The 15,591-nt window shown below is 49.7% G+C and overlaps 1 protein-coding gene across 3 annotated transcripts in view; it reads right to left on the bottom strand.

Moving 5' to 3' along the window:
• The window catches only part of LIMK2 (LIM domain kinase 2), a 55,648-nt gene that overhangs the window by 16,894 nt on the left and 23,163 nt on the right, over positions 1-15,591 (bottom strand). For 2 of the 3 annotated variants that reach the window (XR_002338596.1, XM_005670864.3), the window contains exon 3: positions 515-650. Coding sequence is in view for 2 of the 3 variants with exons in the window: in XM_005670864.3 (XP_005670921.1) it covers positions 515-650 (136 nt within the window). In the remaining variant the exon portion in view is untranslated. Of the gene's footprint in view, positions 1-514; positions 651-9,079; positions 9,791-15,591 lie in introns of those variants that run through there. The other variant, XM_001926065.6, reaches the window with a different exon arrangement.

Here is a 15,591-nt window from a genome sequence, read left to right as displayed (position 1 = left end):
GGGAAAAGGGTAAACAGACGTGGGGAGGAGGTGAGTTGTCACTGTTGCTGGAGTGAAAGTAGGGGTGGGTGAGGGATGCCATCAAGGACCTACAGACCCCAGTCATAATCTACCTCTGTACTCCTGCTCTGATGCTTCCAGAGAAAGTGTCAAATTTGTGCCTCTCTGTCATTTTCGAGACTGCAAAAACCTCTTGGTCTCAGCCATGAGAACAGGTCCCCAGAAGTAATCATTCCTCCGGAAAGGCTCCCACTCTCCTTTAAGGCCCTTAGCCCACTGTACTAGCCCTCCCTGTCAGACTGCCCGCCCACCCAACACTGGACTGTCAAGTATTTGAGGGAAAGATCTTATCTGGCACTTAATAGGTGCTTAAAAAACATCTGTTAAGTGATGGGATAAATAAAGGGAGAGGCCTCAGCTGAGGGGAAGACCAGAAGATGAACGGTCAAAGGAACTGGAGGTGCGGTCAATGGCCTCTGATGACCGAGGCACAGAGATGGAAGGGTTCACTCACCATGGCGGGTCCTGTCATCAGCAGGGAGCATCCATGGCAGAACTCCCCAAACTTCCCCCAGTAGTCCTTGTGGCAGTAAAGCTTCCCATCCTTCTCGTAGTACCAGTTGGTAAGGGAATCCTGGCATTCTGAACACCTGAAAGGCAAGGCAGGAGCAGAAATTCTCTGGGATCTGTGGAACCAGGCTACAAGGCTGCTCCTGGCTCCCAGGTCTAACAACAAAATGGACAGACTTCTCTTTGATCCAAAGCCAGGATAGGGGAAAGTTACAGTTTGTTGCTATCTTCCCAAAAAGTGAACAGGACCTCAGAAACCAGCTCTGAATTACTTGCCTCAGGTGGGAGACTAGTGTTTCTCAGCCTTTCTGGGTCATGAGGGCTTTTAGAATCTGATAAGGGCCAAGAAACCTCTACCAGAAAAATGCATGTATAAGGAAAATGCGTACATAATTTAGCTATGGGTACACTTGTAACAAGGACTGAAGCCTATTCATGGCCTCAGCTAAGAACTTCTGATCTTACGTTCCCTTGTGGTGTGGGTTAAAGATCCAGGGTTGTCACTGAAGCAGCTTATGATTGCTGCTGTGGCTCAGGTTTGATCCCTGGCTCAGTTTCTTTTCTTTTCCTTTTTTTTTTTTTGTCTTTTTAGGGCCACACCCACAGCACATGGAAATTCCCAGGGCTAAGTGTCTAATCAGAGCTGCAGCTGCCAGCTTATGCCACAGCCACAGCAACGCCAGATCTGAGCCACGTCTTCGACCTACACCACAGCTCACAGCGATGCTGGATCCTTAACCCACTGAGCGAGGCCAGGAAATGAACCCTCGTCCTCATGGATGCTAGTCAGGTTCGTTACAACTGAGCCATGATGGGAACTCCCCCTGGCTCAGTTTCAATCCCTGGCCCATGAACTTCCACAAGCCATGGCCAGAAAAAGAGAGAGAGAAGAGAGAGGAGGTGGGGGAAAGAAAAGAAGGAAAAAAACCCTCTGATCTAAACAGATATGTCAGCGAAGCAAAGATGCTCAAAAACCTCCATTCTTCAAAATCCACCCATCACCAACAGCTTGACTAATGTACATTTTTTTTTTTCTTTTTAGGGCTCCTGCAGTATATGGAAGTTTCCAGGCTAGGGGTCCAATTGGAGCTGTAGCTGCCAGCCTATGCCACAGCCACAGCCACGCCAGATCTGAGCTGCATCTGCGACCTACACTGAAGCTATGGCAACGCTGGATCCTTAACCCACTGAGCGAGGCCAGGGATCAAACCCTTATCCTCATGGATACTAGTCGACCTCTTAACCTGCTGAGCTACAACGGGAACTCCTGATAAAGCATTCTTGAGAAAAATATGCTAAGTATAAAGAAACAATCAGGTAAATCCAGAAGGGGGGAGGTGGTTGTTCTATAAACAACTGTTCTTTACCAAAAAGTTAACGTCATGGTGGCGGGGGGGAAGAAGGCACAGGGACTTTAAAAACCTAGAGATGTAGAAACCAAATGCAAGACGTAGAAACCTTGGATTCAGTTCTGAATTGAAAAAGAAAACAGCTGAGAGTGACATTTTTTTAAAACAATTGAGGAAATGTGAATTTGGATTATACATTAGATTATATTGCAAAATTAATTCCTTACATGGGACAGTAATACTTTGGTTATACAAAAGAAATCATAGAAGAAATATATTAAAGTAATCAAGATACCTACAATTTACTTTTAAATGTTTAGTAAAATTAAAGAAATAAAACAAGTGTGTGTAGATAAGATAAAGTAGCTTAAAGTTAACAAATGATGAATCTAGGTGAAGGATTTATGGGTGTTGTTTGAACTATTTTTTCAACTTTTCCATGTATTTGAATATTTTCAAAATAAAACACTGGGGGGAAAAATAAAACCCCATCAGTACCATGCAAGACATGCATGTTTGCCCCACAGCTCCTTTCTCCTCTAGTCATTGGGATGTGGTGTTCCAGGCTCCCGCACAGACATGCTTCTCCTCACGTCTGACCTCAGCTCCCACAGCAAAGAGCCCCCCGCCCAATGAGCCCACCCACCTCTTTTTTCCTACTTAACAGGCTCTCTATTCCTGCCATGGAGGCCTTGCACGGCCTACACTGGCCACATCCTTGCAGGGTGGAGCTGCTTCTTGGTTTGAATCCTGACCCTGCCGCTTAGTAGTTATGTCATCTTGGGCAAGTTACTTCATTTCTCTGACTGGATTCCTTATCTGTACAATAGATTACTGTGAAAATGAAATAATCTGCATTCAAGTAAAGACAGTTTGTATAAAAGGTCTAGCGCACTCAGGGTCAACTGCTTACAGTGAAGATGATGATGACAGCAGCTCATGTTATTGGCCGTGGACCGCCACAATTAGCTGGGTGGCTTTGGACAGCTTCTCTCAGGAGCATTTCCCCATTGACAAAATGTGACTAATAGCATCTACTACAAAGAGCAACTGTGAAGACTAAATAAGTTGATATGTGAGGAAAGCTTTTTGCAAACTGTGAAGGGCAAGGCAAGTGTATTATTATAGTAACTTGGTAGTAAATTGGTAGGCACTGCAGCTAGAAAAGATAGATATACAAGGTTCCTTATGCTACTTTCCAAGAGCTTACAATGAGCTGGGGAAGAGAAAGTCTAACCAAAACTTGATTAACCACGCAGGGTGAGTGGCCATGATGGGGGGGCTTCTGCCATCAGCCATTCCCACCCTCAGCATTTCCTACTTGTCCCTTGTGTGTTGAACTGCAGGGTCCTGAGAGCTGGTTCTGGGGAGAAGAGTATGGATGTGAAGTGCCCAGAATGGCTCAGTGAGGACCGTGAATTACAGGAGGTGGGGGGATGACCCTGTTCTAGGTGTGTAGTAACAACTCCTCTCAATGTAAAAGGCATGTTGGATGAGCTCTGAATGGGGAGAAGAGAGATCTGGGTTCAAGTTCTTGGGAACTACATGCCCTTGGATAAGCCCCCTTCCCTCTCTGGGCTCCATTTCCCCACCTGTAAAATGAAGGGGATTAGACTACAGACTTCCCTAGATGGTCCAGGGTTCCAAACTCAGCATCACTTACCACCTAAGTGATCTATGGCCAGCTGTTTTACTCCTCATCTGTGGCATGGCAACATCCCCACCTACTTTTAGGGTAAGGATGAGGATTCAATTTGGTTTTGGATGGCAGTGAGGTGACTAGCAGATGTTGGCACTAGAAGCAGGGGCTTCCCTTCCTACCTCCTACCCTCTGACTTAAAGCTCTGGGTAGCTACCTTCCTCTTCATCACTAGACTGTGAACTAACTGAGGATGGGAATGGAGTCCCACTTACTCCTGGTGGACCCAGCACCTTGCAAAGGGCCTGGCAGAGTAAGTCCTTAGCAGATGTTTCTACTCTGAAAACAGTGGGAGTGGTAAGAACCAGCAGTCCAGGTAGAAGCACAAGGGTTTCCTGGCTCACAGTCACCAGGTCCCACCCTTCTCCTGTCTGCAGGGGAGAAAAGATGGTGCAAACGTATTTGCACCCAACTGCAGGCCTGGGTCCTGTTACACCCTCGCTATGGTATGTGCACCGCAGGGCATGGGAGCACCACAACACATCCTCCTTTCCATTGCCAATATCCTGCTTTTGTTTGCTCTAAGTATTCCCAGCCAAGCCTGGGGGAGGGGGCAGGGAGGGAAGCGAGCCTGGGCATGCAGGAGAGAGCCACGCCAGCCTCCTGGGAAGAACACCTGGCTGTAGAGCGATACCACCAGTGTACACATCTGTGTCAAGGAATGCCTTTGAAGGGCATGGCCAGCTGCATGGCCGAAGTCGGCTGCCGCAGGTGTCTCCAGAGAACAGGGAAGTGAAGAGCTGATAGGAAGATTGGTCGTGGGTCCCAAAGCTGCTTCATCACAGAACACAAGTGGTTATAGGCCACCAGAGAAGTTGCCAAGACAGACCTGTACTAGTTTTGATATTAACAAGTTACTGTGACCTGTTACATGAATGTTAACCATATTTCAGGTGCTTGTATGAGTTGCCTTAATCTCTAATCATGACTACACCCTTTATCCCTGTTCTACACACTAGAAGACCGAAAAGGAGTCAAGTCACTTCTGCAGAGTCGCCCAATACACACACGATGGAGCTGGAATCTGAAGCAATGTGCGCTGTCCTACACTACCTGGCGATATGTGGTGTGTCCACTAAGCTGGGCCTATGGAGACCTAGCCCGAGAACTCACATTCCTTCAAGTGTTAATGCCTGGTGATGCTCCTCCCCAAGCCCGGGGACCCAACACTAAGTGGCACAGTGACTCTCCTCCTCCATTTAGTCCACAGTAGTCTGGTCCCCAGCACTCTCTTTCCTTTTAAGAACAGAATCCACAACACCCTCTGGAAATGTAAGTTGCAACTCAAAAAAAAATCCCACCTCAGTTCTCAGGGGCTACAATATGCTCTCCCCAAAGCCAAGGCTTTTTTCCAGCTTTCAAATTTTGAAAGTTCCAGGTAAAAGTCAACATCTGCCCTGACTGCAGGCCCAAGGGCATCCAGCTTGGGGGTACAGGAGCCCAGGGCCGAGGGATCAGCCACCACCACACTCTCTGAGGCCATGAATGGAGCCATGAATGGAGCTGAAACCCTCCAGCCAGGGGACACCAGAAGAGGTCCAAGCATCTTGAGGACAACCTCCAGAACCTCCAGAACTCTTGCCAACCATTAGAGACATAGAGCCTGGGTGGCTACCAATGGACCAAACCCTGGTAGTCAGTTCACTGGGCAGCTCAGATCCAAGCTGAGGCCTTTCGAGTCAGCAGGAAATATACAGGTCAAAAAAAAAAAAACCAAAAAAAAAAAACCAGTTGAGATTCTCATAAATAACTCTTTCAAGATCTGAGTCTATACTGTCTTTGCCATTTATGCTCTGTGTCCCCTAAAGCCAGTTACATCATGACGCTGTGCCTCAGTGTGCTCACTTGCACTCCTGTGAGGATGGGCACAATGCCTGGCCAAAAGCAGGTGCCCTGTAAGTGCTCATTTCTCTGCCAACCTCTTTAATCTGCAAACACCTGGGGCGAGAGGAGACCGATCCCTTCCCCTCTAAGGCCCAAGCAATAGGGACCTGCTTCTTGGGCCAGAACCAAACAGATTTCTGGAAATAGAGGAGGTCCTAAAATGAATTATTCATCTAGCCAATTAGAAATCAATTGATTAAAATCAATTCCTACCAATTAGGAAACAGTTACCGAGCACTTAGGGTGTAGAAGACCAAACATGCAAGATGCTGGGAGAGGCCAAGTGAGATAAGATAAAGGCCCAGCCCTCAGCCACACACAAATTCTTCAGAACAAATATTTACAGGTAAATTTTCAACCTTACGTGGTAAGAACAGCAAACAACCACTAATACAGTGGATTTACACATGTTAAATAACAAGCCGTCCTGTGTCTTGGTGAAGGCTGGTTGGAGGCTCATCCTTAGCCTCTGAGTGAGGAGAAAACAGTTGGGGAGAAGCTTCTTCTAGGCCCTGCCTCTGAGCTCTGACCCAGCTGGACGGGAGATGCGTCAGGTCTCTGCCCTTGCTGGAGTGTCACCACTGGGGATGCTGAGATTCCTGAGGGCCCAGGAAGGGTGGAGAGAACAGGGGCCTAGAGACTCTGGTCCATCAGAGCCCAGCCTTCTCCTACCACAGATCCCTTTATTACTCTTCCTTCCTGCAGACCGAAACCAGCTCTCAACAAAGCTGTACTTATTATGGAATATGTTATCTTCTTTAAAAAAATTAACCTAACATATAACAAACCTCTGATCAGCAAGAAATAAGTGTTGACAGAGTGCAATGATTCACTTCCAACCAGAAGCCAAGAAGCTGTAGTTCAAAGAATTTGTGCTGTAGTACTGCAGTTAAGGGTAAAGCCTCCTTTATTTGGAAAAAAATGGAAAAGCGCCTCTGTGTCTCTGAGGAGCCACGTGGGTTGTGATGATGGGAACCATTTACCTGATAAGTCCTTGATTTTGGAGATGAGGAGAAAAAGAGGGACTAAGGCAGCTGCCAAATATTACTGCTAAGCTGGACAGGGTTAAGAATAGTTTCCCTTTTAAACACGGGTTGCTTTAGAATACAAAGATGCATTTGTTTTCTTCAAGAGACAATGTGCAAATCAAGCCCATTAAATCCATGTTGGGTAGTAAGACAATCTACAAAAATCCTTTAACTATGTCAGACAAATATCTCCTTAATTTGCCTCTTTTATAAATTCCAATTTGAGATGTTTTCCTACCTGGGGACACACTGGGAACTGCATCTCACCCCTGTACTGGTGGCGCTGGCAGAGGAAGACAATACCCTCTGCTAAGCGCCACCTGCCAGGCAGGGGTGCCCAGACAGAGAAATCACATTCTTCATCCCAGGCTCCCTCTTCCCACCCCTGCACACTGTCACGCCCGATCATGTCCCCGTGGAATTTGGTTACATCACTCTCCTTGCAACCACAGCCCCAGAACTCCTGTGGGTTCAAGGCCAAAGGTCAAGCACTTAAGTTGTCCCACAGAATCTGGCAGGGGTTCTGTTCAGAAGCCCAGGAAGTCCTATGCTCTGCAGAGGAGGAAACTGAGGCCCAGGGAGGGGTCAGGCACCTGGTCAGAGAGCAGTCCTTGAGGACATCCTGTAATAAAGGAGGGGGTTGATGGCAGAAGCGCCTTTCTGATCAGGCAGTGACAGTGCTGACCTGGGAGAGCAGAGGGTCTGGGTGGTCCCTGCTCTGTGGGGTAGAGTCCCATGCTCAGCCATCTCTTTAGAAGTGGCTTCAGGAATGTGGTCTCCCATTTGGGGGAGGGGAGGGTCTACCGCATGTCAGTCAATGACATGTCAGTCAATGACTCCAGCTGGGCAAACAGAGTTGGGAATAGGGCTATCAGGTTGCCCAGAGGGGCTGGGACAGAAGACAAAGGACAGGCAGACCTGGGTGGCATCAGTGGCCTGGCCCTCCAAGGTCCACAGCGAGAGCTCATTATCTGCTCTAGCTTCTGAGAAGTTGTGTCTTGCCCCCAGAGATTAAAAGGGGCACACATTCCTGGCTTCTACGGGAACAACCCCTCCCCCGAGCTGCCTATCCAGGATTAAGAGTAAGAGGGATTAATGAGGCCCTGTCTTAAACTATTGGTTACTTCAAACAATTGGCATCTCGATTGCACATGGTAAAACTCAAGATCAATTCCCATTGGCTCTGCAGAAGAGAATCTCTGCCATCATTTTGTATGCCAGGCAAACTATGGGGATTCTTTTTCTGCCCTGTTAAGAGAAGAAAGCAAACCTGGGAACAAATTCAGGGGGTGAGGGGGAGATACAGGCAGAGGGAGGTGCAGCCTCCTGAGGATGAGAGGAGAAAAGCTCAGGAAGACAGCTGAGGCTGGCCAGAGAGACCCCATAAGTTAACCCTGTTAAAACCAGTTTCCCCGTCTGACAAAATGTCCTATGGCTGTTGAGAGATGAAAGCATAAAGTGCGTAGCAGGATGCCTGGTAGAGTCAGCTCTGAGGACCAGTTCCCTCCCCCTATCAAATCCAGGGGTTTCCCACCACTCTACCAGGGTCCGGTAATTCCGAGAAACCACATGGTGTTCTGCTTCTCTGCCCAGGGCACAGCCACCTGACTAAGGATCCCAGCAGCGAAGTCTGGGCATGGGGCAGGGCTGGGGAAGCCAGAAGGGAGAAGTCACCAGAACCATGGGTGAGGGGGAGGCAGACCTTGGAACAACAGGCTGCTCCCAAAGAATGAAAACAAGCCCCACCCCAGCCAGGAATGGCTCCATTCAGGAGAGACCCAGAGGGCCAGAACCCCCCTAGGGAGTTTCTGTTGGAGGCGGGGTGGGGTGAGAGAGCAAAGAAAGGGAGGCTGGAGAGAAAGAGAGTTTCCAGTCTCCCTCTAAGAAGCCCCACAGAAGCTCAGGCCCGGGACCAACAGGGCTGGCCCATGGCAAAGGACACTTCAAAGCCAACTGCCCGTCCCACCTGCCCAGGCCTTTCCCCAGCAACTGTACTCACAGGGAGCTCAGAAACCCATAAGGGCCAGAGGCGAAGGTGCTTCCCATTAGGAGAACAAACGATTATAATGAGAGTGCCTACTGTGTACCAGGCAGCCCACACCCAGGCCTTGCTGGCTTCCATGCTGTTGGGCAAAACCTGCCTATCCTGCTTGTTAGGACAAATTCCTGGGCGGGCAGCACGGCCTGCAGGTAAGACATGTGAGAGCTGGAAGAACAGCACCCTCTCTGTGCTCTTCCCCCGGAAGCAGTAATGCCAAGACCAGGCCAGGTCAGCGGCACCTCTAAAGGTTCTTTCAGGTGGTCTGGGACCGAGGTCCCCAGGAGCTGCCTTTGGGGTCCACCCCTCACCTCACCATCCCCAGAATACAGCAGAGACTTTGCCAGCCCGGTTCAGCTTGGGAGCGACTTCTACTGGCTTCTGCCTGATAGAACCCACAGGCAAAGGACGAGTGAAATCCGAGAAGCAGATTCAGGGAGGCCTCTGCCCTCCCCCACTGGACTAGGGGCCCAAAGAAGAGATAAGGCAGGGGACCCTAAGCCCAACTCACCGGAAGGGGTCTCTGGAGGTGAAGTAAGCCGGGACTGACAAGTAACTCCCCATCGTCTTCCCACACCAGATACGCAAGCTCAGCTGCAAACCCGTCTGGGAGAGCCTCCAGCCGGCGGGCGGCCACCATGACAGGCCCCGGGCTCCCGCACACTGGCTGCGGGCTGGCTGCCCGGCGCTCACCTCTCCCTCCGGAGCCGGAGGGGCTTGTGCACTCCGAGCCCCTGACCCCCCAGCGGAGTACCGCAGGGCGGCATGGCTGGGATGCTGCTCCCCAGTTCTCAGAAGCTGGGCGGCTCCTCAGGACTCGGGAGAAGCACCTCTCTGCGGAAGCTACACAGGCATTCTGGGCAGGGGCCGGTGACTAGCTAAGAAAGAGACGCTGCTGTCAAGTTAGCCTTCTCTTCCAGCCCCACCCCGCCGAGGGAGGGAGGGAGGAAGGGGAGGGGCTCCGTGCTGAGCGAGGTGTGTGGTTGGAGCAGCTATTAGGAAACAGACCTTGCAGGCAGGGGTGGAGCTGAGCTGGAGGGAGGCTGCGGGCTGGCGCTGCAGACAATAAGCAGGACTGGCCGAGCGACCATTCCTGAGCTCAGAGAAGGCAGGATAGGAGGCGGGTGAGCACATCTGCCCCAAGTGTCCCCAGCCTGAAGAGCTGCCCAAAGGACAGTACCTCTGCCTGGAGGTGAAGAAAACCAGGTGACCAGCTCCAGGCTAAGCTGTGCCCCCTGAAGGGGGAGCCTCTGCAGGAGAGCTTAGTCCAGAGACTCTGGTCCAGAGAGCTGCCCTCTGAGCTCTCTGCTCAGGGCTGGCATCTACTTGGTGCTGGTACTAGGGTTCCCATCCATTTCTTCCCTATGTCTAGCTTGGGAACAGCTCCAGGCGCTGCAGGGGAGTGGGGGTGCTGCCAATTCACTCCTGGGGAGAGCTGCACTGCAGATGAGGAAATAAAGCCCAGAATGTTAACCAATGCCTGTTTCTCCATGTGGCAGGCGCTGTATCACAATTTTGTTTCTCCAACACGGGAATTATCTCCTCAGTATAAAGGAAAGTGAGGTACAGAGCGATTAGGTAATTTACCCAAGGCCAAAAAACTGATCAGTAGCCAGGCTGGGATTTAAGTGCAGACTCTTGTGACTCTAGAGCAGTTCTCAGCCCCTGAGCATCATTCTGCCTCTTCAGGGAGAAACATCTCCTTCCAAGCCCTTCTGTAAGGAGGAGAGCACACAGGGACTAGAGCCAGGTCACTGGTCTCCTCTTCATTCATTCATTCATTCCCAGGATGCCAGCCATTGGCCTCAGTGGGCAGTGGTGCTTCTTTCACTGTGTCCATGGTAACCAGGCCTCTCACACTGAAAACAGCACAGTGGCGCCTGTGGGGAGGATGGGCCAGGAATCTGGAGTGGCACCTGCTGAAGAGCCCACGAGGCTGAACAAACCAGAACCCACCACTGGGAGAGACCTTTACCCACCATCAGCAGAAGACTGGGGCATATTCAGACTTCACTGTTGGACTTGAAGGAGCGACCCTGGCTCTCTCTCACCAGGCATGCACTCCTCTCCAATGAAGTCACCCTGTCACCATGACAGGAAAGCCTGTGGCAAAGGTGGAGGCTGGGGGTCAAGAGAGCCTTTTCCCATTCCTCTACTGATGGGACAGAGGGATAACAATGAGGGTGGTCAGAGATGGTGTTTGCACCCTGTTATGAGCTACCATTTACCGAGCACTTAGGACGTTCCAGGCCCTGTGTTAAGTGTTTGGCATCTGTTATCTATCACACTTAAATGGTCAATATATGGGGTAGATGTTATCACCCCCATTTAACAGATGATGAAACTGAGATTCTGAAGGGTTGTGTCACTAGCCTGAAGACAAACACCTGGTAAGTGGGGAGCTGGATTTCAAATTCAGTAAGACTCGAGATTGGGACACTTTTTCTGTAAAGGGCCAGACAGCAAATATTTTAGGCTTTGTAGGTCTACATGAATACAGACTCTGTCACAGCTACTCCATGCTGTCAGTGCAGCTCAAAAGTGACCGTGTGTAAGATGTAAACAAATGTGTGTGGCTCTGTTCCAATAAAACTTTATTTATGGACACTGAAATTTTAATTTTATGTAATTTTCATGTGCCACAAAATATTCTTTTGCTTCCCTCCCTCGACCACTTAAAAATGTAAAAATCACAGGCTGTACAAAAGCAGGCAGTAGGCTAGCCTGCTGGCTCCTGCTCCACAGGCAGCACGCTCAACTGTTTATGGCTTCTAATAGCGAAGCCCAGCCTTTGGCATTAGTGCAAAACTCAGCCACATCTACCTCCTGCCACAGACATCGCACTCCAGCCCCAGAGGCAGCCAGCAGGGAGCGAGCACTGGCCAAGCGCCCACCCTGTCCCAAGTCCTGCTCGAAGCACTTACACGCATAAATGAATTTTAACCCACACGAGCTGGCAGTGCTGTCATTTTTCCCTCTTTTCATAGTGGAAGGAACTGAGGTGCAGAGAGTTTAAATCCCTTGCCTGAGGTCACCCAGCTGATATGTGAGAGGTAAAGCCAGGATTCGAACCCAGGCTGTAGATCCTGGGCTCTACCACTGCTATGCTGGAGCCCAGCCTGGGCCCACAGCCAGACTGTCTGGGTTTAAATGTGACAAGGCACTGCACGTAAGCCCTTGGCATAGAGTCTGGAACACATTAAGGGCTGATAAATGTTAGCTGCTAATATCATTAAGACTATTGTTACTACCACTATGGGCTGGCTATGTGGCCTTCAGCAAGTCACTGCTTCTGTCTCTGGCCTTGGTGGGGTCTCTAAATAGCTTTCAGCTTCAATGCTTTTTAGCCCTGTGAGGATACAGAGGGCTCCCTGCTTTTCTTGGATCTCAAGTTGAGTTTAAACCACTTGAGCTGGCCCTGAAGGGATCAGGATCCTTGGGGACCACACAAGAGCCACAGAGGAGGTGGAGCAGAGTGAAAGGGGGGACAACTCACAGGATACCGAAAGGCCTGCCCAGCTGGAGAGCAGGGAGCTCTCTTTCTTTCAGCAACAGAGCCAACTACTTCTCACCAAAAATCTATTATATTCCCCTGTAATTCGATCAGGCAAGAAGGGGGCCCCAAATTAAGCCTGGAAAAAGCAAATTATCTTCTAATTGCACCCTCTGATTTCCATCTGATGAACAGAGTGCGGATGGAAGAAAATGCAAGCCACAAAGAGACGGGGCCAGGGAGCCCATGAGCATAACTCCTCTTGACATTTCACACAGTTCTGCTGTTCCAGCGGCGCGGGCGCAGTGAGTCGGTGTCTAGGAATGTGAGCAGGAGGTTGCAGGCACTCTCCATACCCTACTCCCCTCACAAAGGACTCAATGGGTGGGTGGGCATGTAAGGACTTTTCAGAGCCACAGAACTGCCTCCCCGTGGAAGAGGTGCAGCTGTCTCTCTCTGTATTGAGTTGAAGCAGAGGCCCCCCTCAGGTGGAGTCCATCTGACCCCCATAAATGCAGACCTCAGGAGGAATTATGAAGGACAGATGACCAGATGTGAGCTGCTGACGTCTCAGCCCAAGTGTGTGTCTCCTCAGGGCCAATTTCAAAGGTCCCAACCTCCTCAGAACTGGGAGGTGAAAGGTCACAGTGGAGGCTATATTTCCAGTCCCTGACCTTGGAATACTGCTCTTCTAGGTCCCAGAGCAGTTGGCAGAGGATTCAGCAGTTAAGGCTACCAGAGGCAACTGCTGGGACCCTTAGGCTGGCAGTGATGGACAGGCTAACATGGCAGGAGAGGTGCTAATCTCCTGTACATTTCACAAGTTGGAAACCTGGGGTGGGGATGGGGGGTGCAACAAGCTGACTCCTCAGAAGCAGCTGAGACACAGGGCTTCAAGGCAGCTCTGAGAGGCTGGAGAAGACAGACTTCAAGGCCGGTGGCCCCAAGTAAGCATTCTGGGGGGCAGGGTGAATGAATCACCCCAACCTCATCTGAGAAGGCAGCTCTGGTCAGATAATCTGAAGCCCAAGGAACCATGTCTGTGCAGGGCCCTCTATTGGCCAGGACTCCAAACAGGGATGGAACTCAGGTATCTTGGAAGGGGAGCAGTGTCGCCCTGTCTCCTGCCTCTGCCCATCCCCCCAATTTCAGCTCACTTTCCACACTACAGCAGGAGTCAGCTTTCAGAAATGAGAGTCCCAGCAAATCTACTGCTAGAAATTTTGCCCAGAGAACTATTCCTACAGATGTGCCAAAACATATGTCCAGGACAGTTTACTACTGAAAGATGAAGAACAATCCATGAGTTGATCAGTATAGGAGGGCTTAATACAATCACACTTCCATGCAATTGAATACTATGCAGCTGCTGAAAATAATGAGGTAGATCCTAGGTCCTGAAACAGAAATTGTCCTGGGTAAGGGGTTATGTGAGAAATCTAGGCATCAGAGGGCGTGTGCAGAATGACCTCACTGTTTCAAAAGTCTATGTATATAGGAGTTCCCTGGTGGCTCAGGAGGTTAAGGATCTGGTGTTGTCACTAGTGTGGCTTGGGTCGCTGCTATGGCGGGGGTTCAATCCCTGGCCCAGGAACTTCCTCACACCACGGATGCAGCCCTATGCACACAACCCTGACAGACCACCTGGCAGGCTCCAGTGTGTGGTTATCAGTTTCTCTTTAGGGTAGTGAGACAAGAAGGAGGGATGAAACAGCATTCATTTTCTACCTCGTTGCTACCGTTTACATTTTTCTTATATTTCCGTGCTGCTTTTTAAAATGATAAATGGATAACAACAAAAAAGAAGTCCCATGGTTTAGAGCAAACACCTCCTCACATGTTTTTGGAGTGCTCCTATCCAAAGGGAAAGTCTGCCTGGATGCCTAGGCTGTTTCTCCAGCTTCCCTCCCAGGGTCACTGCTCTGGCCACCTCCTGCCCTGCTCCAGTTCCTGCCCCAGCCATGAAGGCTCTCCCTGGACCATCCCCAAGGGGTCCTTAGCTTTGCTCCTTAGCTTCTTCTGCAGCCTCCTCCACCTCTAGCTGGTGGCTATCTCCTCCCTTCTCCAGGCCCACCTCCAGCAGAGCAGTCAATTCTCCTCTGGAAAGGGTTTCCCTGATATGTCCCTAAGCACATCACACACAGGAGGGGCTCAGAGCCTGTATCTGTCTACCTCTGGATCAAGGCATGAGGCCCACACCTGGCACCTGCAGATGCCTGGTAAACAAACATATGATTCAGAAGCACCACTATGAGCAACTTCTTATTTATTTCAGGACTGCATGTGCGGCATATGGAAGTTCCCAGGCTAGGGGTCGAATTGGAGCTGCAGCTGTAGGCTTACACCACAGCCACAGCAACGTCAGATCTAAGCCACATCTTCAACCTACACAGCAGCTCACAGCAACACTGGATCCTTTAACCCACTGAGCCGGGGCCAGGGATCAAACCCTCATCCTCATGGAGACTAGTCAGGTTCTTAACCTGCTGAGCCAAAAGGGGAACTCCACAAGCAACTTCTTGAATGTTGATGGTAATGAATGTTTGTAAAGCATTTTCAACTTACAAAGGGCTTCTATGCTCATCATCCCAGTTAATCCCTACAACAACCTTGCAAGGAGTACAGCACAAACAGGGCAAGGGAAGCCCAGCGATGTCAGGTAATCCATTCGAGGTTACTGCTGGGACTGAGATTTAAAGCCAGATTTGCTGACCTGAGATCTCATGTCCTTTCTTCAACAGGAGCCCGAGCGAGGTGTTTAGGAATCCGGTCTCTCCAATACCAACACAGGGAGGACCCAAAGTGCTGGGTATGTTGAACTCCTGTATCTGATTTCTCTGGATTTCCTGCCCACATTCTTAAGGTCAGGATATCATCAAAGAGTTTATCAAATGCATTGTGGAAATCAAGAGGGTCTCATGACTAGAAACCCAGTGAAAACATGAAGTCAGGTCTGACGAGTCATGACTAATCCACCACTGCTGAATCCTAGGGATCAGCCCCTCTTCTAAGTGCTCACGTCCACCTTTCCAGCATCTGCAAAATTCCAGAATTCCATCTGAATTCTGTGAAGAAATCAAGCCAAAGGGATTAGGAATTCACTTTTTCCAGGATCTCTTTTTCTTCCTTTTTGAAAACTGGGCCGGTTAGCCATCTCCATTCTTATTTCACTATTAGGTCCCCAATGTCCAGTATATAGCAGGTGTGGAACAATTACATTTGAGGGTATTACCCCACTCTCCACAGTTTCCCAAAAGTTACCAACGGTGGTTCTGCGGCTGTGCTGATAAGATCCCCCTCACTTTCTTTCTTAAGCATATTGGGAAATAATTTTTCCAGTCTGAAAATCTAAATACATTTCATATGACTGGGTACGTACATCATGGACTTTCTACTCTCCCTTTGAAGTTTCAAGTTCATGAGCTGTAAAACAAGGGACTGGACTATATTTCTAAGGTTCTATCCAGATTTCCATGATATCTGATTACACTGGATGCCAAGGACTGTCTTTTGCCCAGTGTTTGTTAACA

Source organism: Sus scrofa, chromosome 14, assembly GCF_000003025.6.
Source record: "Sus scrofa isolate TJ Tabasco breed Duroc chromosome 14, Sscrofa11.1, whole genome shotgun sequence".
Taxonomy (NCBI): Eukaryota; Metazoa; Chordata; class Mammalia; order Artiodactyla; family Suidae; genus Sus; species Sus scrofa.
This window is presented reverse-complemented; position numbering and strand designations above follow the sequence as displayed.